Source organism: Squalius cephalus (assembly GCF_949319135.1).
Source record: "Squalius cephalus genome assembly, contig: scaffold_42, whole genome shotgun sequence".
Taxonomy (NCBI): domain Eukaryota; kingdom Metazoa; phylum Chordata; class Actinopteri; order Cypriniformes; family Leuciscidae; genus Squalius; species Squalius cephalus.
The window spans coordinates 336,487-362,003 of NW_027645824.1; the positions used below are offsets into that span (position 1 = coordinate 336,487).

The following is a 25,517-nucleotide window of genomic DNA, read 5'->3' on the forward strand; positions in this document are numbered from 1 at the left end:
AAAAAATCGGAATTGAGCATTAAGCCCTGCAGTGTGAACGTAGCCTAAGGCTCCTTCAAGGCATTGTGCCAATGACGTATACTGAGTTTTTTGAGATACACCAATGTTCTCATAGACTATCATGGCACCCTGGACAAAGACACTGCATGCCAATTTTCAGTAGACTAACAGTTGGGTGCGCTTATAGCTATTTTCATGATTTTTTTCACTGTTATAGCGCCACCAAGTGGCCAATTGTCACGATTTTTTTTCATGTTTTTTATTTTATTTTATTTTTTTTATTATTTATTTCATTCATTTAAAAACAAATGCAACAACAGCATTTAACATGAATGAAAAGGAGCAGAAAGAAGTAAATACTTATAATGTCTGCCCCCTATCAACACAAAATTAATTCCAGTTCATTTGAGCTGTCTCATGCAGCAGTCTCCTTTTTTTTAAGACATCAAAAACACAAAAATACATCAGTAAAGTTGATCTGCTACTCCGCAGTATTATATTTCAGCAACATTGATAATTTAACATACTTCTTAAACACATAAATGGACTTAGAAGTTTTAATTTTACAATCAAGACTGTTCCACAAACTGACTCCTTTGATTGTGACACATTTTTCCTTTACAGCCGATTGGAACCTGGGTTTTGTAAAAACCTCAGTACCTTTTAATTCATATCTACTTTTCCTCTTAGTGAATCTGTTTTGCAAATTGTTTGGTAAACTTTCTAAATGAGCTTTATACATGGTTTTTAGAAGGTTATATTCTACTAATTCATTAAATTTCAGAGTTTTTAGTTGTAGGAATAAAGGATTAGTTGAATCTCTGTATCCACTTCCACTAATAACTCTAATCGCTCTTTTCTGTAAAAATAAAATTGGATTAATATATGTTTTACAGGCACTTCCCCACACTTCAATGCAATATGTCAGATATGGCACAATCAATGAGTTATACAACAAAAGCAATGCATTCTTATTTAAATAATCTTTAACTTTATGCAGCACACCTATTATTTGGGATACCTTTACTTTGATATTATCAATATGTGATTTCCATGTCAAATGTTCGTCAATCATAATACCTAGAAACTTAATCACATGTGCCCTTTCAATTTCTAATCCATTAATAAACAATGATGTTTCGACATATTTCTTTTTACTACAAAATATCATAAATTTAGTTTTACTAATATTTAGGGACAATCTATTAGCATTGAACCACTTCATGATTTTCTGAAATTCATTCTCTACGATTTGTAGGACATCTTTTATATTTTTTCCTGAATAAATTAAGTGGTGTCATCCGCAAACAGAATGCACCTAAGTAACTGAGACACAGACACAAAGTCATTTACATATAAAAGAAAAAGTATAGGTCCTAGGACAGATCCTTGTGGTACCCCACAAGTTATGCTGCAATTTTTAGACTTTATATTATCAATTTCAACAAACTGACTTCTGTTTTTTAAATAGCTGGTAACCCATTGGTGCGCCACACCTCTGATACCATATTTATATAATTTATGCAACAATATCTTGTGGTCTAGCGTATCAAACGCTTTTTGAAGATCCACAAAGATACTTACCAAATAGTGCTTTTTGTCTATAGCATTGGTGATTTCTTCAGTTAGCTCCATAATTGCTGTAGCAGTTGAGTGATTAGGACGAAACCCATATTGGCTGTTACTTAAAATCTTAAATTCATTAAAAAATGTATTCAGTCTAATCGCAAATAACTTCTCCAGAATTTTAGAGAACTGTGGAAGTAATGATATTGGTCTATAATTAGAAAATTCAGATTTATTTCCTTTTTTAAACAGTGGAATTACTTTGGCTATTTTCATGCAGTCTGGAAATATCCCTGAAATAAATGACAAATTACAGATATAGGTAAAAGGCTCAATAATTACATCTATAATTTGCTTTATCAATACCATATTCATATCAGTGTAATCATTTGATGTTTTATTGGCACACATTGTCAACTCAGATTGAGCTTATGAACATGTGTCCCAAGTTTAGGGAAAATATCTCTTTCCGCTCACAAGTTATAACCATTTTATAGTGCCACCAAGTGGCCAATTGTCATGATTTTTTTTTCACGTGACCTCAGAATGAGCTCATGAACATGTGTCCCAAGTTTTGCGAAAATATCTCTTTCCGTTCACAAGTTATAACCGTTTTATAGCGCCACCAAGTGGCCAATTGTTGCGATTTTTTTCAAGTGATCTCAGATTGAGCTCAGGAAGATGTATCCCAAGTTTAGCAAAAAAATCTCTTTCCGTTCACAATTTATAACCGTTTTAGTAAAAGTGGCCCTGGTGCCATCAAAAATTTTGGTTCCCCTTATCGACCGCTAATTGAAATTGTGAATTTTTTGGATGATTATTGATTGTCAGACTCCAGAGAATATTCTTGCAGTGGTTTGGTTCCGATCGGGCCAAAAACCTAAGAGAAGTTTGCAAAAATAGGTTTTTCAAAAAAATGCAATTTACTCGAAATTGGCGCCGAAGGGCGAGCAAATCGGAGATAGCCATTTTGTCCGCCTTGAGCCAAGGATTCCAACGATATAAGACACTTGATCCTGGGACAAACGGTCTAAGAGTTATGAGCGATTTTGAACTTTTGGTTGCTGTAGCGCCACCTATGGGCCAATCGGGGTCATACTCTGATAGGTTGTCCCCAAATTGAGGCCTACCATCTGGCCAGGTTTCAAGTCTCTAGGCCTTACGGTTTGTCCTGCACGATGCGTTTTACAAATCCTTACAATTACAATAGGGTTTCAGCATTTCATGCTTGAACCCCTAATAAGAATGAAGGCTTTTTGCCAGTTATAGCGCCACCTATGGTCCGATCTCCATGAAACTCTGCATGCTTCCTCACCATGTTCTGACACATATGCTCATCAATTTTTGTGAAGTTCTGAGTTTTCCTTTGGGATTTATAGGCTTTTGAGTGTATTTTGCCACACCCCTTTTCTAAATGACCCTGTTACAGCCACCCACATGCCAAAGTTCAACTTTTTTTGATAATTATTGATCTAGAGAGTCCAGAGAATTGTCCTAGACTGGTTTGGTTCCGATCGGGCGAAAAACCAGGGACTAGTTCGCAAAAGTAGGTTTTGGACAAAATTCGACATAGCAGAAAATTTTCACTGCCTACATCCAAATCGGAGATAGCCATTTTGTCCGCCTTGAGCCAAGGATTCCAACGATATAAGACACTTGATCCTGGGACAAACGGTCTAAGAGTTATGAGCGATTTTGAACTTTTGGTTGCTGTAGCGCCACCTATGGGCCAATCGGGGTCATACTCTGATAGGTTGTCCCCAAATTGAGGCCTACCATCTGGCCAGGTTTCAAGTCTCTAGGCCTTACGGTTTGTCCTGCACGATGCGTTTTACAAATCCTTACAATTACAATAGGGTTTCAGCATTTCATGCTTGAACCCCTAATAAGAATGAAGGCTTTTTGCCAGTTATAGCGCCACCTATGGTCCGATCTCCATGAAACTCTGCATGCTTCCTCACCATGTTCTGACACATATGCTCATCAATTTTTGTTAAGTTCTGAGTTTTCCTTTGGGATTTATAGGCTTTTGAGTGTATTTTGCCACGCCCCTTTTCTAAATGACCCTGTTACAGCCACCCACATGCCAAAGTTCAACTTTTCTTCGATAATTATTGATCTAGAGAGTCCAGAGAATTGTCCTAGACTGGTTTGGTTCCGATCGGGCGAAAAACCAGGGACTAGTTCGCAAAAGTAGGTTTTGGACAAAATTCGACATAGCAGAAAATTTTCCCTGCCTACATCCAAATCGGAGATAGCCATTTTGTCCGCCTTGAGCCAAGGATTCCAACGATATAAGACACTTGATCCTGGGACAAACGGTCTAAGAGTTATGAGCGATTTTGAACTTTTGGTTGCTGTAGCGCCACCTATGGGCCAATCGGGGTCATACTCTGATAGGTTGTCCCCAAATTGAGGCCTACCATCTGGCCAGGTTTCAAGTCTCTAGGCCTTACGGTTTGTCCTGCACGATGCGTTTTACAAATCCTTACAATTACAATAGGGTTTCAGCATTTCATGCTTGAACCCCTAATAAGAATGAAGGCTTTTTGCCAGTTATAGCGCCACCTATGGTCCGATCTCCATGAAACTCTGCATGCTTCCTCACCATGTTCTGACACATATGCTCATCAATTTTTGTGAAGTTCTGAGTTTTCCTTTGGGATTTATAGGCTTTTGAGTGTATTTTGCCACGCCCCTTTTCTAAATGACCCTGTTACAGCCACCCACATGCCAAAGTTCAACTTTTCTTCGATAATTATTGATCTAGAGAGTCCAGAGAATTGTCCTAGACTGGTTTGGTTCCGATCGGGCGAAAAACCAGGGACTAGTTCGCAAAAGTAGGTTTTGGACAAAATTCGACATAGCAGAAAATTCTCCCTGCCTACATCCAAATCGGAGATAGCCATTTTGTCCGCCTTGAGCCAAGGATTCCAACGATATAAGACACTTGATCCTGGGACAAACGGTCTAAGAGTTATGAGCGATTTTGAACTTTTGGTTGCTGTAGCGCCACCTATGGGCCAATCGGGGTCATACTCTGATAGGTTGTCCCCAAATTGAGGCCTACCATCTGGCCAGGTTTCAAATCTCTAGGCCTTACGGTTTGTCCTGCACGATGCGTTTTACAAATCCTTACAATTACAATAGGGTTTCAGCATTTCATGCTTGAACCCCTAATAAGAATGAAGGCTTTTTGCCAGTTATAGCGCCACCTATGGTCCGATCTCCATGAAACTCTGCATGCTTCCTCACCATGTTCTGACACATATGCTCATCAATTTTTGTGAAGTTCTGAGTTTTCCTTTGGGATTTATAGGCTTTTGAGTGTATTTTGCCACGCCCCTTTTCTAAATGACCCTGTTACAGCCACCCACATGCCAAAGTTCAACTTTTTTTCGATAATTATTGATCTAGAGAGTCCAGAGAATTGTCCTAGACTGGTTTGGTTCCGATCGGGCGAAAAACCAGGGACTAGTTCGCAAAAGTAGGTTTTGGACAAAATTCGACATAGCAGAACATTTTCCCTGCCTAAATCAAAATCGGAGATAGCCATTTTGTCCGCCTTGAGCCAAGGATTCCAAGGATGTGAGACACTTGATCCTGGGACAAACGGTCTAAGAGTTATGAGCGATTTTGAACTTTTGGTTGCTGTAGCGCCACCTATGGGCCATTCGGGGTCATACTCTGATAGGTTGTCCCCAAATTGAGGCCTACCATCTGGCCAGGTTTCAAGTCTCTAGGCCTTATGGTTTGTCCTGCGCGATGCGTTTTACAAATCCTTACAATTACAATAGGGTTTCAGCATTTCATGCTTGAACCCCTAATAAGAATGAAGGCTTTTTGCCAGTTATAGCGCCACCTATGGTCCGATCTCCATGAAACTCTGTATGCTTCCTCACCATGTTCTGACACATATGCTCATCAATTTTTGTGAAGTTCTGAGTTTTCCTTTGGGATTTATAGGCTTTTGAGTGTATTTTGCCACGCCCCTTTTCTAAAGGACCCTGTTACAGCCACCCAAATGCCAAAGTTCAACTTTTTTTTGATAATTATTGATCTAGAGAGTCCAGAGAATTGTCCTAGACTGGTTTGGTTCCGATCGGGCGAAAAACCAGGGAATAGTTCGCAAAAGTAGGTTTTGGACAAAATTCGAAGGATTGAGCCAAGGATTCCAACGATATAAGACACTTGATCCTGGGACAAACGGTCTAAGAGTTATGAGCGATTTTGAACTTTTGGTTGCTGTAGCGCCACCTATGGGCCAATCGGGGTCATACTCTGATAGGTTGTCCCCAAATTGAGGCCTACCATCTGGCCAGGTTTCAAGTCTCTAGGCCTTATGGTTTGTCCTGCGCGATGCGTTTTACAAATCCTTACAATTACAATAGGGGTTCAGCATTTCATGCTTGAACCCCTAAAAATCAGCACAATTACAATAGGGTTTCAGCATTTCATGCTTGAACCCCTAAAAATCAGGACAATTACAATAGGGTTTCAGCACTTCGTGCTTGAACCCCTAATAATAATAATAAAAATCAGCACAATTACAATAGGGTTTCAGCACTTCGTGCTTGAACCCCTATTAATAATAATATAGAATGTACATGTGGAACAGGACTGTAAAATAAAGTGCTTCCGAAATCTCATTGGACCTGAAGTACCGCTCCTCATGAATATTAGCCATCAAACCGGGCTGTGGAGGGACTGATTGTGAAAATGTAAAACCACAATAGGATATCATTATAATATGTCAAATCCCTCAAATCTCATATGGAAAACCATAAAAAACTTGTCGTCTGGCGAAGCATTGCGTTACTCATGGTTCTCAGTTTTACGTTCTTCAGTTGCAGTGTGTTGTTCTGCAAGTATGAGAGTGTTTGCGATCAGAGAGAATAGTTCTGACTGGGTGTTTTTTATTGACTGTCTCTAGGAAATGTTTAATGGGGTGGCCTGAGGGACATAGTAGGGTGGTACACTAAAACAAACACTGAAGGTTAAACATGGTTAAACATGTTGTATACATGCTTGTGTCAAATTCAAAGCGATCCTCTCATGATCATGCAGTATGATTAAAGTCGCATATGCAAGTAAAATGGGGCGGAGCACGAAAATAAATTTCTAAATACACAGATGCTTGTTGCTGTTGAATTTTGATTTTTGATCCATGCCTGAAAACATTATTCTATGCTAAATCTAAATGGATGGGTGGGCCAATTTTTTAGGGGTTATTATTACCATTTTGAAAAACGTAAAAATTTTACAAACAGTTCATCAAACTTTTATCATTAACGATAATAACACTGTTAACTAGATGTTTCTCTCAACAAAGTGAAATGCAGTGAACAAAATGAATTATAAGTACTGTACAGTATATGCATTATTTGATGAATTGTAATAAGGTAACTCCTTGTTACAATTTTGTTTAGTTCCTCTAGCAGTGCTGTTGATCTACAGAGTTAGCTTCAGCTTGTATGCGCTGTTAGTGGATTAAGGCATTCTGTGAGAGCACATGCAACATGGCAGGGAGGTCTGGCAGACATGCAGGTCAGGTTGCAGGTCAGGTCGGGGTATGACAGAATCCCCCTTTGTGGCAGAGAACCTCACCCTTGTGAAGTCCATGGAAAGCAAAGCTCGGGCTCTATAGTGCCAGCAGGAAATGGCAGCCAACATGGAACTGGCAAAGTCAGCTACCTGGTTGTCCTCCATTAGAATATCGTCAGAGTCACTTTCCTCTCCTTCTTTTTCGTCCTCATTGTCTTGCATCAATCTGCCCTTCAGAGATGGCGAGCTACGGACCGCCTCCTCATTATCACTGGGAATCAGGCCTTCAAGAGAGTTTTCTTCTCGTGCGACAGGCATCTCAGCTGAAGATTCGCACAAGCCAAGAGCGCTAACACTAGAAGTGGCTTGTAAAGGCCACTTGTCAGCTGCCAATGCCCCCACGCTGACAGAATGCTGGAGTCACAATGAAGTCACAAAGATTTCTTCTTATGAGGTACAACAACATGAACCAAACTAACAGAGAAAGAATTTCCCTTGGGGAATAAAGGTGCTCTACATTATTGAGCTCACTCTAAAACCAGAAGTGGGTAGTAACGTGGTACATTTACTTAAATAACTTTTCTGGAAATTTTTTTAAGTAGATTTAACATGGGATTTTTTTTTTTTTTTTTTTTAATTACAAGTAAGTATTTGTTCTTTTTCCCACCACTGTTTAACACTTCAACAAGCTTGTGGACAACAAAATAAAAAGCACATCAAAAGGAACAAATTGTACACTTCTTGTCATCTGATGTTGACAAATGTGTGTTTTTTAGGCATTTTGGGTTATTTTTGGTTGATTTATTGGCTTCTTACCTTCAGTATTGCTGAAGAATTTACCCAGACACCAGATCAGCCAGATGAAAAAAAGAAAAAAGAAAAAAAAGTAGGCAAATTAGTGACATTAGCCATCCTTTGTAAAATTTCTTGCTTCCACATGATGCTTTGTGAACATACTCAAATCATGCTGGATAACATGGATTTTCAACTTTTGCATTTTGGGGGTTCATTAAAACAAAAGGGAGACATTTCATATACTAAGAAATTAAAATTAAAGAGAGAGTTCACCCCAAAATGAAAATTCTGTCATCATTTACTCACCCTAAGGTTGTTCCAAACCTGTATGAATTTCTTTTTTCTGTTGAACACAAAGGAAGATATTTTGAAGAATGTGGGAAACTGAACAGTTCTGGGGCACCATTGACTTCCATAGTATTTTTTTTCCAACTATGAAAGTCAATGGTGCACCAAAACGGCCTGGTGACAAACTTTCTTCAAATTATCTTCCTTTGTGTTCAACAGAAAAAAAGAAATGTATACAGGTTTGGAACAACTTGAGGGTGAGTAAATGATGACAGAATTTTCATTTTTGGGTGAACCAACCCTTTAAGTTAATATAATTCTGAATTAAGAATGTCGTACTACACTAGAAAATGCAAAATAGAAGCAAGAGGTGTCAGTTCCCACTGTATATCTTTATTACATGCCAACAGCTAACACTAATTTAATCTTTATTTAAAACATCAAAGTGATATCTTTATATCCAGTTAGAACAGAATGGACACATGGAGATTTACCTTTAGAGTTCTTCAAGATCTCTTTAAACGGTTCTGTTGGAAGATAAAGTAGCAGTCCATTGGAAAAAGTAAATTAATAAAATAAATTCAAGATTTAAAGTTTTACAATTGCAAGACATTTATGGGCACCTACCTGACTGCCTCCAGCCTTGTCTAGAGTTAGAAAACTCCTCTGACTTTTTGAGTCTCTCAGGGCTGTACTTATACTTTTTGTCTTGAAAAAAAAAAAAGTATTCTGTTAAAACAGGCCCATGATGATTTTTTACACTTGTTTAAAAACTAATGGTATGAAAAATTAAACATGTTCATGAGTGGTTTTAAATACTTACAAATAGAATCCATCTCCAAGATTGCTTCCTTTGCCTAAAAGAACCAGAACCATCCAAAATGTCCAAATGAATTTTAGATGTTTTCAAATACAAAACCCAATAATCATTACATACCTTTTGTGGTATCACAGCCTGATGATTCTCTAGAATGAGCCGTTTAATATGATGAGCCCATAATTTCTTCTCCTCCACGGTTTTAGCCTAATGAGAATCAACCATTAAATGAGTTGTTCGATAAAAAATAATATTCTGTCATTATTTACTCAACACCATGCCATTCCATCTTTTTTTTTTTTTGTAGAAGGAACACTCAAGGGGGAATTGAAACACCATTAAAGTAGTTCATAGTACTGTATATAGTTCATAGTACTGTATATAGACAGTCTTCTGAAGTCATTGGGATAACTTTGGGTGAGAAACAGCTAAATTGTTTATTGTATTCAAATGTATTTTAACCAAACATTACAATGCTAAGCTTGTGTCATAATTGATTTAAGATGTGCAGTGCAGGTGAAGCTATCATATGACTTCAGATGACCAAAGCATAGTAATGGACTCTTTCGATGGGACTTTTTGTGTTTTTCTGAATGTTGTTGTATGGCAAGGGCTGTGTAAAGATTTTTGTTCTGCATTTGTGTACACAAAATACATGTTTGAACATGGCAGTGGCAGAACTATCCCTTTATGAATAAAAGATTTGGCAACACTTTATCTTAATGTAGTTACACGTTACTACATGTACTTACTACAGTAATAACAGTGAATTATGCATAATTACAAGCAACTAACCCTAAACCAAACCATAACTCTATAGTAAGTCCATGTACTTAATTAACATTAATCAGAATTTGTGTCTTTACATGAATAAAAATCTATTTTTATTCATGTAAAGACACAAATCATTGAGGACACACCTGGACAGTATGAGGTTGTTTGGGATGCTTGTAATGAGTGACACTGAAGCATAGCGAGTCCTTGGCACTCTCAATTAACATGAGCGTTGAACACTGCATGAGGAAAGAGAAAACAATTTTAATGGGGGCTTTACATTAGTGCTGACTGTTCAGACTAGACATGATTGAAAAATGAAGTATCATTTTCTTGTGACACTTGTGCTGTCATACCGAGATGTGGGTCTTATAGACATAATGTTCTCCTCTTCGTTTAGCGATGAGGAGCATGCGGTCAAAGAGAAAGAGAGTACGCTCGTTCTTGGCACGATGGACACGAAAGGTGCCCTCGAGAACCAGTTCTCCATATGTAGTCAGATCAGGTCCCTTCCAGTTTATGAGCAGAGACTGGACTTCCTGAGATAGATGAGGGATGTACAGATATTGTAAATTGATTCATATCATTATTAAATATGTGGAAAACATAAACGAGACCGGCAGGTGCCTAGAGGCGAACTAGGCAGAAAGAGAGATTTTTTTTTTGGACATTTGGACATATTTTAGAGCAATTCTAAAATGAAAGCTGTGAAATAGGCTCATAACACAAACTCTTTGATGTGTATTTGTGAGCCAACCTGAAGACGGACTGCATGTTCATGTTTTCTCTTCATGTCGTTTATATACCACGCAACACCAGTCATGGTGTATATGGCCTCCTCCACCACCTCATAACCCTCCTCCTCTGGATCAAAGTGCTTGGCAATCTCCTACAACATAAAGGACACATCCAAATTAATTGTGATTAAATACAACTACTAACTGCATATTTACAATGCAATAATCTTTGCTTCAAAGGCCAGATTTTTCAAACAACCCAACATTACCAAAATTGATTATTGCAAAAAAATAAATAAAAATGTCCTTAAAACCAATCATGACACATTTTAACATTACCATGAATTATATAGGCTCAACAATATGCAAATTTTTACATGACATAGGCTAAATAGAAAAAAATTGTGGTTACACTTTATTTTAAGGTGTCAGTGTCACAGTGTAATTATACATTTAATTACTGAGTAATAATAATTAACTACATATACTTACTATAGGATTAAGGTTAGGATGGGTGTTTGGTTCAGGGTTAATTATAGTTATTACTACAGTAACTACATGTAACGTGTAACAATGACACTGTAAAATAAAGAGTTACCAAAATTGTAAATATATAAACAACAGCAGAAGTGTGATTTTGTACAGGGTGATCAATGAATTTACACTAAAATACTGTAGATTTTGATTGGACACACAGCCTTTGATGCCAACAACAAATAATGTTGGAAGCGTTTTCTCCCCTCTAAATGCTCCTTTTATGCATTTTGCATTATGTGATCCATTTTGGTTGAGAACCACAGATCTAACTCTTTCAATAACTGTCTTTTAAACACATAATGTAACAATAAACAGCGCAAAAAAACAATTATAGTCCAAAGAAACTGATCATGCATGATAATGGAAGCATTGCTCACAGCAGGTGATTTGAAGCCTTTACTATTCTATACAGTATTATTCAGAGAATGGTTGGTTAACCTGAAGTAACAGATGATATTTGAGGATCCTCTGGACAGGCTTGAGAAGATAAGATCCCAGAGGCAGAGATCGCTTTAAAGTAGCTTGCCTCTCCCTGAAGAACTTTGCAAAAGTTTTGTTTCTCATGCAGTCTGTTAGAGCAGCCACAGAGCTAAGGAGAAAGTATGAATAGTGAAAAAACAGCACAGCACACACACTAACAAATATGTCACTATACAAACTGATAAGAGTAACTCCCATACAACATTAAATAGCATCCCTCTGATAATTCATAAATAAGTCAACGTTGACAAGGGAAATATATAATGCTTCAAACACCAGCATTGAGCTGCACATACATTAAAGACAACCAACAGGTTACAAAGTTCAAATGTGTTTAATTTGCTTAATACCCTGTTCACACCTGGTATTAAGATGCATTTTGGTCGATCGTATCACAAGTGGGCAATGCTAAATACTGGTGTAAACGATGGGTGTTTCTCAATATGCGTTCTTCAGCGATCTTGCGTCCTTGTGTTCTCGTTTTACGTCATTATTAACCGTCGAAGTTCAGACCAATTCTCAAGAATGCAAGTACAGAGGACGCATGAAAGAACCCGGATGTGTTCTTGATACCGAGGATGCATCGAATGCAGACTTGAGCTAGTACTCGCCTGGTGTCCCAGAAGTCATTGCGGCCGGTTCCGAGTTCGTTCTTCCAAGGAAGCTTGGCAAGACCGGTCTCCACGAGAACACAAGTCCGTTCTCTGCGTTCTTGGAATTGAGAAACAGCCGGGGTCTAAAACATTTTGAGCTTGTCAACGTTCCACCACTTCCAGCGGTAGTCGAAAACACATTTGGCCGGATTGCTTTCGTAGTGTAAACGCTCATGTGATCGAATGTGTTCAAACTGCCAGAAAAGACAGTCTTCTCTCCGCCTACTGAACTAATGCGTAAAGCGCGCTAGCCAGACGGGATTTAACCCTCTGGGGTCTGAGGTGTTTTCTGGGTCCTGGAGGTGTTCTGACATGCTCTGACATTTGTGCTTATTTCTGTTACTTGTGACATTTTCATGGCTAAAGTCTGATTACACTGTATTCAGCACAAACTCTGCTACAATAATATGTCAGCAGCATGTATGTAAAAGTTTGTAGTTTTGAGATAATGACATTTATGCGTGGTTTGTGAAAATACAAGAAAAAATTGTCACTGAAATAAGGCCATGAAACCCCTACTGATTATTTCTTCACAAGACTTTTGAAAATTGTATCACGTAGCCTAGAATATTTGCTCCAAAACTATGTGAAAATCACCCTGACTGCTCATTCAGATAAGACAATATATTGATTTAAAAATTGTAAGACGTGTTTTGTGTGAGAAAGCTTTATGTGGGAGACGTGATCACATCATTAATATGTAAGGCTTTTCACACCTGAGAAAGACAAAAACCCTCCCTAATGGCCCTATTAGGAGCCATCAGGCCCTGTCATTCTGAGCAACCTTGCACAAAGAAATCTCTTGCACAAGGAGATTTAAAAAAGAATGGCCTTTTGATTGTTTGGATTTATTTACAACACAACATAATCCAAAGATACACAACAAATGACAAAAAAGCACACTATTGAAAACAATGATCCAAAGACAGAGACCTTTGTGCCATTCCTACAAACATTGTACATACCTTCTTTTTTCTGTATGACCATAAATGACGGAGAAATTTAAGTTTATTGTGCTATTATGTGAAGAAAATCCAGCAAAATGCGCGGGCGCGTTTGTCGACCCCAGAGGGTTAAACTTTGTCGGCTGAAAAACCAAGTTTGGTTTGAAGCTAAAAAACGTACCAAGCACAACGTTATCTCACCATTCCTGATTTCTAAGACACACTAACAGTGTTTGACTGGTCTTGCAGCTATCAGAGCAGAAACGAAAGCTGCTGCTCTTTGTATATTTTTCAGTCGTCTCCGGTCACATTCATATGTAAATTGCACAAGCCTATTTCGTCTATAAGATCGAAAGATGTAATAGCCCATACATTTACCCACCCATAGACCCTCCCCTCGAAGAAGTCAGGACAGAAGTGGTTGAAAGTGGACAAAAGAAATGGATTAAACACCAGGTGTAAACGGGTATGTGTCTCCCTCGTCTACTTGTGATCTGATCGACCAAAACGCATCTTAATACCAGGTTCAAAGACCCTATGTGACACATTTCATCTAATACATCACATGGGTTCATCAATTTCTGGTTTTGGCCCTGGATTTGTGTGCTTGTCCAGGCATTAAAGACCTTACTGATCATGAATTTGATCCGACCACTATATAAATATAAGTTATTGATCTAAAAAAAATACAGTATTATTATTTCAGGGTATCTGCACAATTTTTAAAGTCAAATTTAAGGCTTTTTAAGACCTTTTTAAGACCTGAAGAAATCAAAATTAATACCGTACATTAGGGGTGCGCAATATGGACAAAATTATGTCTAGATATTTTCAAAGTTTTGTTGATAATAATTAGATGATATTTTACTGATTGTGTTTTTGTACTGGTACCCTGGCTGGTTTAGGCCTGTTGTTGACAGCAGACCCACGAAGATATTCATATTTTTTATATTCTATGCAGTGGTCAGTTCACTGTAGTGACCGAAATTAACATTTTTATTAAGGGGCAATATTTGCTACCTTAAATTGATTTCCAGGGGCATTTTCACCTATATATGGACATTGTTTCTAAACGTATTTAGAGGTATGCATCACCTTTTATGTCAAGATCTAACATTCAAATTAAATTATATTAGAATAACACAGTACCAATGTCAAAATAAATCATTAATCAGTAAATTAAAATCCATCCTTGCAGTGCAGAGGTGACACAGAAGCGGCATCAAAACTGGCATTAGCCTACTATATTTACACTTCATTTACAATTGCATAAATAAAGCTATTCGATATTTAAATATTAAATGATTTATAATTTTAACGTTTTAATTAAAGGATACTTTAAATATGAAACTAAAACCACCAGTAGGTGGCGGCAAGTCACTGTCTTAATAAGCGAGTTGTTGGAGTCATTTATTCAACCGATTTGTTCAAACGGCTGATTCATTCAGAAAAACAAGTGATTGTTCATTGAATCGTTAAAATGATTCGTTCAAAACGCGGATTTCAGTAAAAAAATAAATAAAAATAAATAAAAATAATCATCACTGTCTGTTGGACCACGGCTTCATTATGAAATTCTCGTCGGCGATATAAAGTGAAAATTGACAATATTGTGTCCAAAAAGTAACTCACAATGTTAACTTTATTGTTAATTTAACTGTTGTATAAAATAAATAGCACATTTGCAATTGTGCAAAGGAAAACGGCACTCTTGCTCATGTAGCATATGGACGAAGCGCATGATGGCTTGTCATTATAAATTTTGGGAAAGCTTTTAACTTTTAACCTGTTAAAAAATAATTCACTAAATGGAGCCGCCTGGTCTGTGAGAGACCATCCTCCTGGGGCATTTACGACCCCCCCAGAAAGCAAAGAATAACACTAAATGGACCCAGAAGAGCTCCGAAAGTCTGGGTCAAATTGCCCTTCTGACACTTTTGTGCCAGCATGAAATTTAACAGAACCATCGCTGGGATCCTCACTAGCAGATCACAAAGATTGCTATCAATCTTCCTCCTTTCCCTGCAAACGAAGGCCCAGGTTGTCTGTCAACACACACACACACAGACGTCCTTTGTATGTGACTTAGGATAGAAATAAACCCTTTTAATGTATGTACATTCCTATATGCATGTGTGATTAGTTTTTGCTTTATAATAGAGGTGTGGCTTTCTAATGTGTAGTCTTGAATCAAAAATGTTTTAGTTTAAGAACCCTCACCAACATTTCTCTTGTCAAACAGACCTCCCCCTTCGTGAGGTGGATAAGATTTTATGGCCCTAACGGAATGTCAGCAAATTGGGAATCTCACTGAGATTCTGGGAGAGGAGAAATAAAGTGTTACTCCTATATATTCTATATATATAACCACTGGATAAATGTGTAAACATGTATCTAATTTTCCCACCTCCTGATTTTTCCTTTTTATGTGGTTGTCTTTTGTATTCCTGTAAACCTTCAGACTTTGCATATTATGGTTAACTAGATTATATGTGTGGCAGGTTTAGATTCTAAAAGTCCAATCTTCACTCCCCATTTGTGAATACCACCTTTTGGTAAATTATGACGCAATTATGTTATTTGGCCTGTTAGCTGAACCTTTTTAAGCTTATTTTGACAGAATAAGAAGGTATCTCGACGTGTACCTTCGAAACATATCTGATTTAGTATCCACGTAAAGCTCTCCTTGTACTGAAACCAAATATATGCATCAGGCTCTGATAAAATGTATTATACTATGTTTGCCATCGTCTAGAGTATAATTGATCAAATCATAACACTGCCATAAAACATGCAAATTAAACTGGGAACTAAGACAAAGAAAGTTTTTCCCGCTCGGAATGTCGCGTTCCAATTGCCCTAAGCACCTAGGGAGGAGTGGATTCTGCATCCTAGAAAAGCAGTGTTCCAGTTAGTTCTCTTGTTTTTTCATCTTGTGTTTTGTTCCTGCTTTTTCATCATTTTTCTTGTCATTCCTCGTACGAGTCTCTCCGTTTATTTTACTTTTACTTTGTTTCTTTTAAGTCGTAACTCCGACTTCTTGTTTTAGTAGTCTCGTGTTCATTCCGTTACACCTAAGAGTGAAACGAACTTTAAATCAAGTCCTAGCAGCACACGTGAGCCGTTTTGAATCTCCCGCGCCGACGCGAACTCCAGAAGTCAAAGAGCGCTTCAACCAAACGGACACGCAAAGGACAAGCCTACTCGCCGTCCCATTTCAACCACAAAGTTTCAATGCAAGTATTTTAATATCTTACCAAGAAGTAAATGCGTATTACATTTCCCTGCTTAAAGGGACACTCCACCCATTTGCATTAAGCTTTGCATTGTTAGAAACCCAGTCATACTATTGAATGGTCGTGCAACACTCTCTCATTTTCCCCTGCGACGGGAGAAATCCGTTATTTACCTCTTACACTTCCTCCTACAATGACGCAAAAATCGTCATTTTGCATCATTGTAGGAGGAAGTGTAAGAGGGGGGGATTTCTGTTGAGACTACAAGCACTCGTTCCTCATCTTTCCCAGGGGGCGGGACCCGCTCACGCTACAGACCTATTACAGATCAGTGGGTGGGACTTTACTCTCTGAAACTGAAAGCAATATCCTCCATCTTGTTTGAAGCTAAGCTAACAGGCGCTGTGGAGACAGATGTAAAGTTATGACAATAGCGGAGGAGAGTACTCAATATGATATAGAAGAAGAGGATTTCGGAAGTCTGATGCTTGAATCAGGTGTTTGTGGCTACCTTTACAAGCCGCATTATAGCGAAGAGCAGCCGAGGCAGAAGACCTGCCTGCCGCGGACGAGGAGCCCGGACTGGCTCGAGTCAGGGCGGACTGGTGGCGCCGGTGATCTCACTATGCAACTCATAGACTGTAAGATGCAACTACGAACACAGAGATAGAGTCCGTCTGCGGCAAAGAATTTCAACGATGACAATTTCTCCTGGACGAAATCTCTGAATCAGACGAGGACACAGACGTTTGTGTTGTGAACTATCCTAGTTTCGCACCGCATATGTTCTGACTGAACATCCAGGTACCATGCAATAATTCACCTTTTCGAAAGAAATACAAACGAGGAGTAATGCACTAATGAGTTCGCCAACTAACTAGACATTTTGTGTGAAATGAATTTCAAGCTCTGGTGGTAGCTAGCCTTGTAGACGGAAGAGTGATTTCTCTTATAGGCAGATATGCGCTGTTCTGGATTAGTGGGAGTGGCTTGCGGAGCTGTGCAATGTGGTGCATTGTGGGAGTTGTTGCCTTTCATACAAATGCGTCCTGAAGTTATTTTTTGTCTTTCCTCAGTCACGAAGGCACCAAATTCAAAATTTATTTTACATTTCGACTACATATATGACCCACTTTAAATAAAAAACAATGTTCAAATGGGTGGAATGCCCCTTTAAGGTGATTTTGATACTTTGCTGGTTCTCTAAGGTAGTCATTGTGATTTGTTTGCTATTCTGCAATCTGCTGTTTTCCTTCCTCTTTATTTTACTTTCATTTTACTGTTCACGTATATATATATTCTTTGTTAGATGTAGTTGTAACATTACTTTCATAATCGCATTTTATTAAAAACCTATTATACTCTTGATTTTGTTTGCTGCTCACAGAACAAAGCCTCTTAAATGTGTTCGATCTTATAGCTACAAGCTCGATAAATTTGTGATTGACCTACAAGTTAATAATCTTGTAAACAAGACAATTATTCTCTGTGGCCAAGGGAATAATTTTTCTTGAGAGTTTATAAGAATATCTCTCCTTGAGAGTTGATAAGAACATCGCATGATCCGTTTGGCGGACAGACAAATTATCTGATGCAATTTGATTTGGTAGGCATTCACAAGATTTGATATATCCCCTCTGTGCATTTATAATTAATTGCAATTCATTGTGATTGATTGTTTATATACAGAGGTTCAACTATATGGGCTGTGTATTACCTTTTTGGGTGATTTTAAATTGTGTAAGTGATAGCCAGTATGATTAGTTATTGATTTACTAATAATTCATAACTGAAAATTAGTAATCAATAACTGTACATTCCCCTCACTTGGGCTATTGTTATTACACTCATGTGATATTCTAATATAACATAATATGATATAAATATAAGACAAAAACTCATTTGGGGACATCTATAACTGCACTGACACATCACGCAGTGAAAGCAAGCATGAGAGACAAACGCGATGTCAGCTCGCACTCGCAGTGCCTCGTACATAGTTAAAACAATGATCGCACACTCCTAAGCACATAAAGAATGAACTTACAACTGAACTGACATTTACTCGTTTCCTTCTCTCCTCTCGCGTGCAGGAGACAGACGTAGGCTAATATGCTGCCATAAGTGACGTGAATTGTCACGTGAACAAGCAAATCCACAAAGATAGAATTAAAAAAATAATATGTAGGCCTACGCTAATTAGATAGTTTTAATTTCGAAAGCATTTAGATAAGTCTAAGTCAAAGTGTCATCTAAAAATTAAGACCTTTCATAAGTAAAAAATAAGACATTTAAAAATATATATATATTTTTAAGACTTTTTATGGCCTTAAATTTAAAAAATCTAATTTAAGACCTTTTAAGACTTTTTAAGGATCCGCGGGGACCCTGTTATTTAAATGAAAATTAAGCAAATTCACACAAAAATTCTCAATATTGGAATGTTAAAAAATTATAGTGTATTAAAATTATAAAATAGTTATAAATACACATCACAGTTGTATTTGTTACTTAATTTTAACATTAGCTGCCAAGTCCAAGGTTAAATCAAACTGACAGCATCATATTACTGTACACAATATTACCAAGACACTAAAGGTGCTTTTCTTTGATGCAGAAGATCTGAAAACCTAGCCAAAGGCTCTTCAACATAATGCATTATGCGTTACTTTGGCTATTTACTGCAACTTACTTTGGGTAGTTGGTGCAATATTGTGTGTAGATGTCAAAATATTCACGCTAAATATAGGAGAAAAAAACAAAGTCAGTAAAGGCACACAACAACACACAACCACATCACACAATGCAAACATTCAGTAGAAATGAGCCCCAATTACATTATTTGGTTTGTAAGTTATCAAATGCTATAATTTGCCCACTGTTCTTCTGGAGTTTGAGTATGACGAGGTTGTTTTCATGTAAAGATGTTAAAGAATTTAATGATTAAAGGTATACTATGTAACTTTTGGTGTTAACTGCATGCGTCTTGCGGAAGACTACTGTAGCCGGAGCTACTTCTATCTGTTTATGTATACGACGAGTCATGCAGGTACTGGGCTACTCCACAGCGGGGGTTGTCCCGCCCCGTTAAAAAAATTATATGAATATAAACACTTGTTATAGGAAAACTGTAGTTATTCAGGATAAGACAAAAACACGATTTGGAAGATGGATTAATGATGTACTCGCTCATTATATAAATTTAGTCAATTCTGAACAAAAAAAGTTACATAGTATACCCATAACACTTTAGTTTAATTACATAAACATATAGTTGAAATATGATCAGATCTTAAGCCATACAAGGAACTGTGTCAGTTTAAACTTCACCTTGATCACAAAGCATCTGGCAATGGCCACAGGATCATTGTCACACATGTCCAGTGACTGAAGCAGCTCACTAAAAAAAAAGAAAAAACATGTTTACCAACCCCAAAACATCAAAATAATGTTCATTAACACATGCTCTGAACACTGTAAAGAAAAAACAAGACTCCTAAGGCCATTACAGCATTAAGTTGGCAAAAGGCCTTGTGATAAAGAAAAGAAGCCACGTCATAAGTTGTTCAACAGCACATGCAGTCTGCAAGTCACTCATCCTCTTATCCGTGGCCAATGAGAAAAGAACATCTCTTACTCCAAGATTGTGTTTAAAGGAGTCATAACCTAGTATTACCTTGGATACCTACTGCTGTATTATAGTCTTTCAGGCCCTTCTAAAAAAGAAAAGTGGAAAAAAAATAAACACAGAGCTCCTCAGACCCTTATTTCTGAAGGCATTATTGTCTCGTGAGATCTGATGCGATATTTTGGCTGTCGTGGACGGTCATTTTAATAATGCAAATGAGGGGCGCGTTGATTGGTGGCAGGAAGGAGGGGGGTTGACAACGCAGGTAACGCTTTAGCATATCATTCCAAAATGACATCATGGCGCAAGTTATGAATGAACCCGACCAGGGGTGCGTTTCCCGAAAGCATCGTTGGCCAACTATGGTCGCAAGTTCCGTCGTTACCAATAGAGTTCAATGGACATTGCGATGAACTTGCGACCATAGTTGGCCAACGATGCTTTCGGGAAACGCACCCCTGGCTGCGACCGGCAATATACAATAGCCGAATTCATGATGATCTCAGTCATTTGTTGTTTGCAAAGTAACGTTAGCAGCCATTCCCCATGTTTACCTCGAAGCTAATACTCCCGCTAGCATACAATAGCCGCATTAGCAGTTAGCTGCTGTTTGTTACACACAGTAGAGCAATAAAAACTCAGTCTTACCGTTTCAATTTCAGGCAAGTCTCTGATGGTTGGAATTGCACCTTTTTCCAAACAGAGCTTCGAGGCCAACTTCGCCTGATATTGCCCCAAATTTATGTATGATTCCTGTGTGAAATGTTTAGCGCAGACTCCTAACGATAAGCCAGTTGAAAGGGTTGTTGGGACAGCGTCATTAAAAATGAATTTCATCCACTGGTCCCTGATAGTTTGGTCCGTTTTTGGTAGAGAAAACACATTTACATGTTGTTTGTGGCAGTCAACCACAGAGCAACTCAGGTGTGTACTCGTTTCTCCATCTTTCTCGACTGAACTGAATATGAGGGGGAGAGGGGCGGGCTTCCCGCGGCATAGGTTTGCGGTGTCCATATATGGTATATCCTGCCCCGTCATGACGTCAAGACGGGGCTGAAATCAAAATCTCGTATTTGAGTGCGCGTGCACGCGCGCTGGTTTATTTACCCTGAGGTAAACAAACGCTTCACTTTTAAATATCGGCTTCCCGGCCAGTGTATAATCGTTAGGCAATCATAACATACATTGATTCTCGTGGAAAAGTGAAAATTGCAGGTTATGACTCCTTTAAGGAGCGCCTTACATTTCCTTAATAGTAAAATCACTGTGATGAACTTATTCCTTTTAAAAAATAAATAAAAACATAATGAACATAATAAAATAACATGATAAAAGACACTTTTTCTTTGCCACTGGTATAAGAAATATGAATCTCCTGTTCATGTCCAGGTTCACTCCATGTTTAAAATGGGTTTGAAAGCACAACTCAGGGATTAGCTAACAAACACCACAGCAAACAAAGTAAATTATGCCCACACTTTCTGTCATGCATTTGTGATGAAGCACAAACAGAAACACGCCAACCATTCACTCACTTACTGTATGGTATTGAGGAGAAAAGTATCACTCTGGGGTAGACCAACACCTGACAACAGGTGAGGAGACAATTACGCTCAAAAACAATGGACTGATGACTGGTTACATGCAGAATGGTGTGTTTAAGTCTCCATCCAGAGTTTTTTATGGAAAAGCATGCAAAAATGCCACTACTAACTGACAGATAGAGAGAAATAACACACATCTCAGTAAAATCTCAAGCCTTGAGTCACAGCACCTTCCCAGAAAACAGACCAAAATATAGATGATCATATTGATTATCGTCCACTACACAGACTTTGGTTACACTTTATTTTAAGTTGTCATTGTTACAGTGTAATTATATATTTAAGTACTGAGTAATATTAAGCAACTAAATGTACTTACTATAGGGTTAGGGTAGGATTAGTTTGAGGTTTGTTTGAGGGTTAGTTGCATGTAATTATCAGTGTTTCCCCTACCATTATATAAGGGGGGCGCCCCGCCCTCCTAACGGCTCGCCCCGCCCCCCTTGAAGGTCAAGTAAATTTGATTTGATTTTCTTTATAGCGCCAGATTACAATTTGTTATTTTATTAAAAAAACCTAAATAGCCCTTAAGTAATATTTTATTTATCTTATTTCCACGATGGCATGTCTTTTCTGTCTGTGTTTGCGCGTTTACAATGATCCCAATGAGTTCGCAAGCGCGCACACTCACACACAAACAAACACTTGCGTCACATACAGATGAGCACTAGCGGACAGAGAGCGCGCGGCGGGAATAATATGTCGCTGAACTAAAGATGGCAACACTCGATCTACTGCGAGTAGCAGCCGGAGTAGCTCTCCTGCTCCAAGTCTAACGCCCGTTTCACACATATTTCGTTTGCAGTGCGTATGCGGTGAGTATTTTTTTCCGTACCCATGTTAAAGGAGAACTCGGCAACTCTAGCGAACTCTAGTCACTTCTTCGCTGATTTTTCCTTTTGTTGTCGCATGTTTTCCCCACGAGCTCCCCCTACAGCTGTGGGGGGGGGGGGGGGGGCGAATTTTTTTTTTGCAGGGTGGTAGCGGAAGACTCATTAATATTCATAGAGAACTCATCCCTGATTGGCTCGCCGTGACACAGTGCCCAGAGTGATAGAGAATACATCGCCTCCAGAGTAGTGGTGGAAATTTTGATTCTTTCCAGAGACTCGTTCATTTTCAGTTCGTTCACCAAAATGATTCGTTCAGACTCGTTCACTGATTCGTTCAGTGACAATTTCTTCATAAATACTGCAGCAGGTGGCAAAAAAGAGTGTATTTTATGGTATGTTTTAACGAACGTATTTACTTGTTAAAAAAAAATGATTCGGCTTTGTTAAAATTTGTGCCTTATTTACTAAATTAATAAAATAAGTCTAAATAAGAGGTTCAAATGACCAAACCAAGGTTTTCTTGCATAATTAACATTTTAATTGTTTGGTCAGACATACACATTCATAAATCTGGGATTATATTAAACGTTGAGTTATGTTATGTATGTTAAATATGATAAACAATTATACGCACACTATAACTGCGCTTTGAATGAGATTGAATCACATGCTAAATGACCGATCTACCCAGTACTCTCATTCACGAACGAAAGTACCAGTTTGATCAATTCGTTCACGAACGAGATCTCTCTCTCGTTCAGACTTGAAACAGAGCGATCTCGGTCAGTGACGGGCGTATTCGTTCATTAGATCCAACCAATTACATGCTCCTTCACAGCCCTAACTGAAATGTTATTTGCTGACGTTACGCAAATGAGACCTAACCAATACTGTCATATTTTTTGGTTTGTTTTAGTTTTTAGAGAACTGCATATGACATGAATAAAACGTAATTAATTCATTTTTGATCATACAAAATGAACACAAGTAGTAAAGTAAATTTTTCAAAGTGCAAAATACCACAAAACTAAGTCTAAAACACGCAAACAAAAGAAAAGAAAAGCAGGTAAAGAGAAGTGTAAATTTAAATCAAGTGAACCGTCAAGAACAAAATGACAATGTTAATTTGTCTTTGTTATATTTAACCATGCTTGCGTTATTAAACTGTTTTCATGATTGGTAAAGTGTTAATTTCCTTCTTTGATGCAAATATGCTGACTACACAAACCCAGCTCTATCGGTTCGCCACCATTATCGTTCAAACAACTGGTTCTTTTCGTTCACGAACGACATGTACCAGTTCGTTCACGAGAAGATCTCTCTCTCGTTCAGACCATATGGGTTCAGACTCAAAACAAAAGCAACTCGGTCACAGTCAGTGAAGGGCGTATTCGTTCACTACATCCAACAAATCACATGCTCCGTCACATCTCATACTCGAACGCTATTGGCTTGAGGTTTAGTCATTCTTGACAGGTTGAAAACACAGAGCTATCCGGTTCACTGAGCTGCGCATGCGCTGAAATAGCGCCGCGCGGCGGTGGAGGGAGGAATTTCAGTGAACGAGAAATATGAGTCAATGGATTACGTGAACGAGAACGATTCGTTCACCTAAAAGATTCGTTCAAAAAGAACGATTCGTTCACTACTCCAGAGCCATAGAGAGAAACATTTCTCTCTATGGCTCTGATCGCCTCAGGCTCGTTACAACCTATTTTTTACAGTCGGTGGTGACAACAAACACATTCACGAAGGTAAAGTTTCATTTGATATTTGATTATTTGATCACACATGTGATTCATCTTCTAATAACCTTTTAATGGCTTAGTATTCAACAACCAACTGAATTAATAGAGTTAAGTTAACCCTTACGTGTCCGTTCGCTCTATTGTCGTTGATATTAAAAAAGGTAACGTTAACTTAGGCCTAAAAGATGTAACATTTCTTAAATAGGTTAAAGTGTTGTTAAATCGGTTCTTATCATGTTTTATCTAAATTTTTTGCTTCACTTCTAAATGTTTACTTTACTTCTTAAATGTTTACAAGTAAATTGACAGTAATATCTATGCTCTCATTCGTGGTATGAAGAGTTCAGATGCAAAAGCCTCTCAGAAATTTTCTTCTAGAATGATCTTTTTTTTCCAAGCTCGTATATTTATAATATTTGATATTTTTTATATATTTATATATATATATATATATATATATATATATATATATATATATATATATATATATATATATATATATATATATGAACATATATACACACACACACACATATATATATAGTGTATTGCACCCAGTGTATAAAAATGTGCTATATAAATAAACATTTACTTTCTTACTTACTCAAGACATAGAACTTTTTATGTGAGGTGGTTATCCAGCACCAACATTGGAATGTTCGGTGCGTGCACGTAAGGGTTATGAACCTTGTGAACTTTTTGCAGATGGTGACAAAGCCAGTTATTGTTTTAAAGTGTCCATGTCTTGATGATTCCATTCAAGAGTCCATTCTGTTCTGTTTCTAGAAGTGGTGTGCATAATGGCAGGATTTATTAAAGCTTGCAACATTTGCCAGACACTTGACAACTTTGAGGAGATGGAGCTGCTGGAGGTTAGGTGTAGATGGATAAGAATAAAACAAAAAAACAGTGTTGTTGAAGCGTGGATAATGTTAAACTACTTGTTAGGCTGTTAGCAAACAAATAATTACACTTTGACATTAAGTCAACATCTTGTTGTGTTCCATTGGCATTCCAACCCCTTTTTCCCCCTCCATTAGTACAGAGTGTATAGAAAAACAACTTCTTCTGAGTGGGTTTTAAGTGTATAGGTCCCATTGGCAAAGTTTAGTTCAAAGCTATTGAGCAAAAGCATCAGATAAATAATTTAAACAAACAACACTGACATAGCCTAAGTATTGGAAATATTGGAAAGCCATTTCTACCATCTGTACATGGAGCACGCGTAACTGACTTAAAGGCAGAGATAGTTTACAGAATGTAGGCCTAGGTGTTAATGTTAAATGTTACTTTGGTTACACCATGCATTTGCCTACTCTTTAAATGTTTTTTG

General features: G+C 37.9%; 1 protein-coding gene across 1 annotated transcript in view; it reads right to left on the reverse strand.

The window, feature by feature from the left end:
• Positions 1–25,517, reverse strand: part of LOC307154161 (pleckstrin homology domain-containing family G member 3) — a 466,245-nt gene that overhangs the window by 153,768 nt on the left and 286,960 nt on the right. The window contains exons 5-16 of the mRNA XM_079898929.1: positions 19,702–19,771; positions 19,064–19,110; positions 11,497–11,647; positions 10,542–10,673; positions 10,141–10,323; positions 9,931–10,023; positions 9,131–9,217; positions 9,017–9,050; positions 8,821–8,901; positions 8,688–8,720; positions 7,927–7,937; positions 7,174–7,524 (exon numbers count right to left, since the gene is read on the reverse strand). Of these exons, the coding sequence (XP_079755055.1) occupies positions 7,174–7,524; positions 7,927–7,937; positions 8,688–8,720; positions 8,821–8,901; positions 9,017–9,050; positions 9,131–9,217; positions 9,931–10,023; positions 10,141–10,323; positions 10,542–10,673; positions 11,497–11,647; positions 19,064–19,110; positions 19,702–19,771 (1,273 nt within the window). The remainder of the gene's footprint in view (positions 1–7,173; positions 7,525–7,926; positions 7,938–8,687; positions 8,721–8,820; positions 8,902–9,016; positions 9,051–9,130; positions 9,218–9,930; positions 10,024–10,140; positions 10,324–10,541; positions 10,674–11,496; positions 11,648–19,063; positions 19,111–19,701; positions 19,772–25,517) is intronic.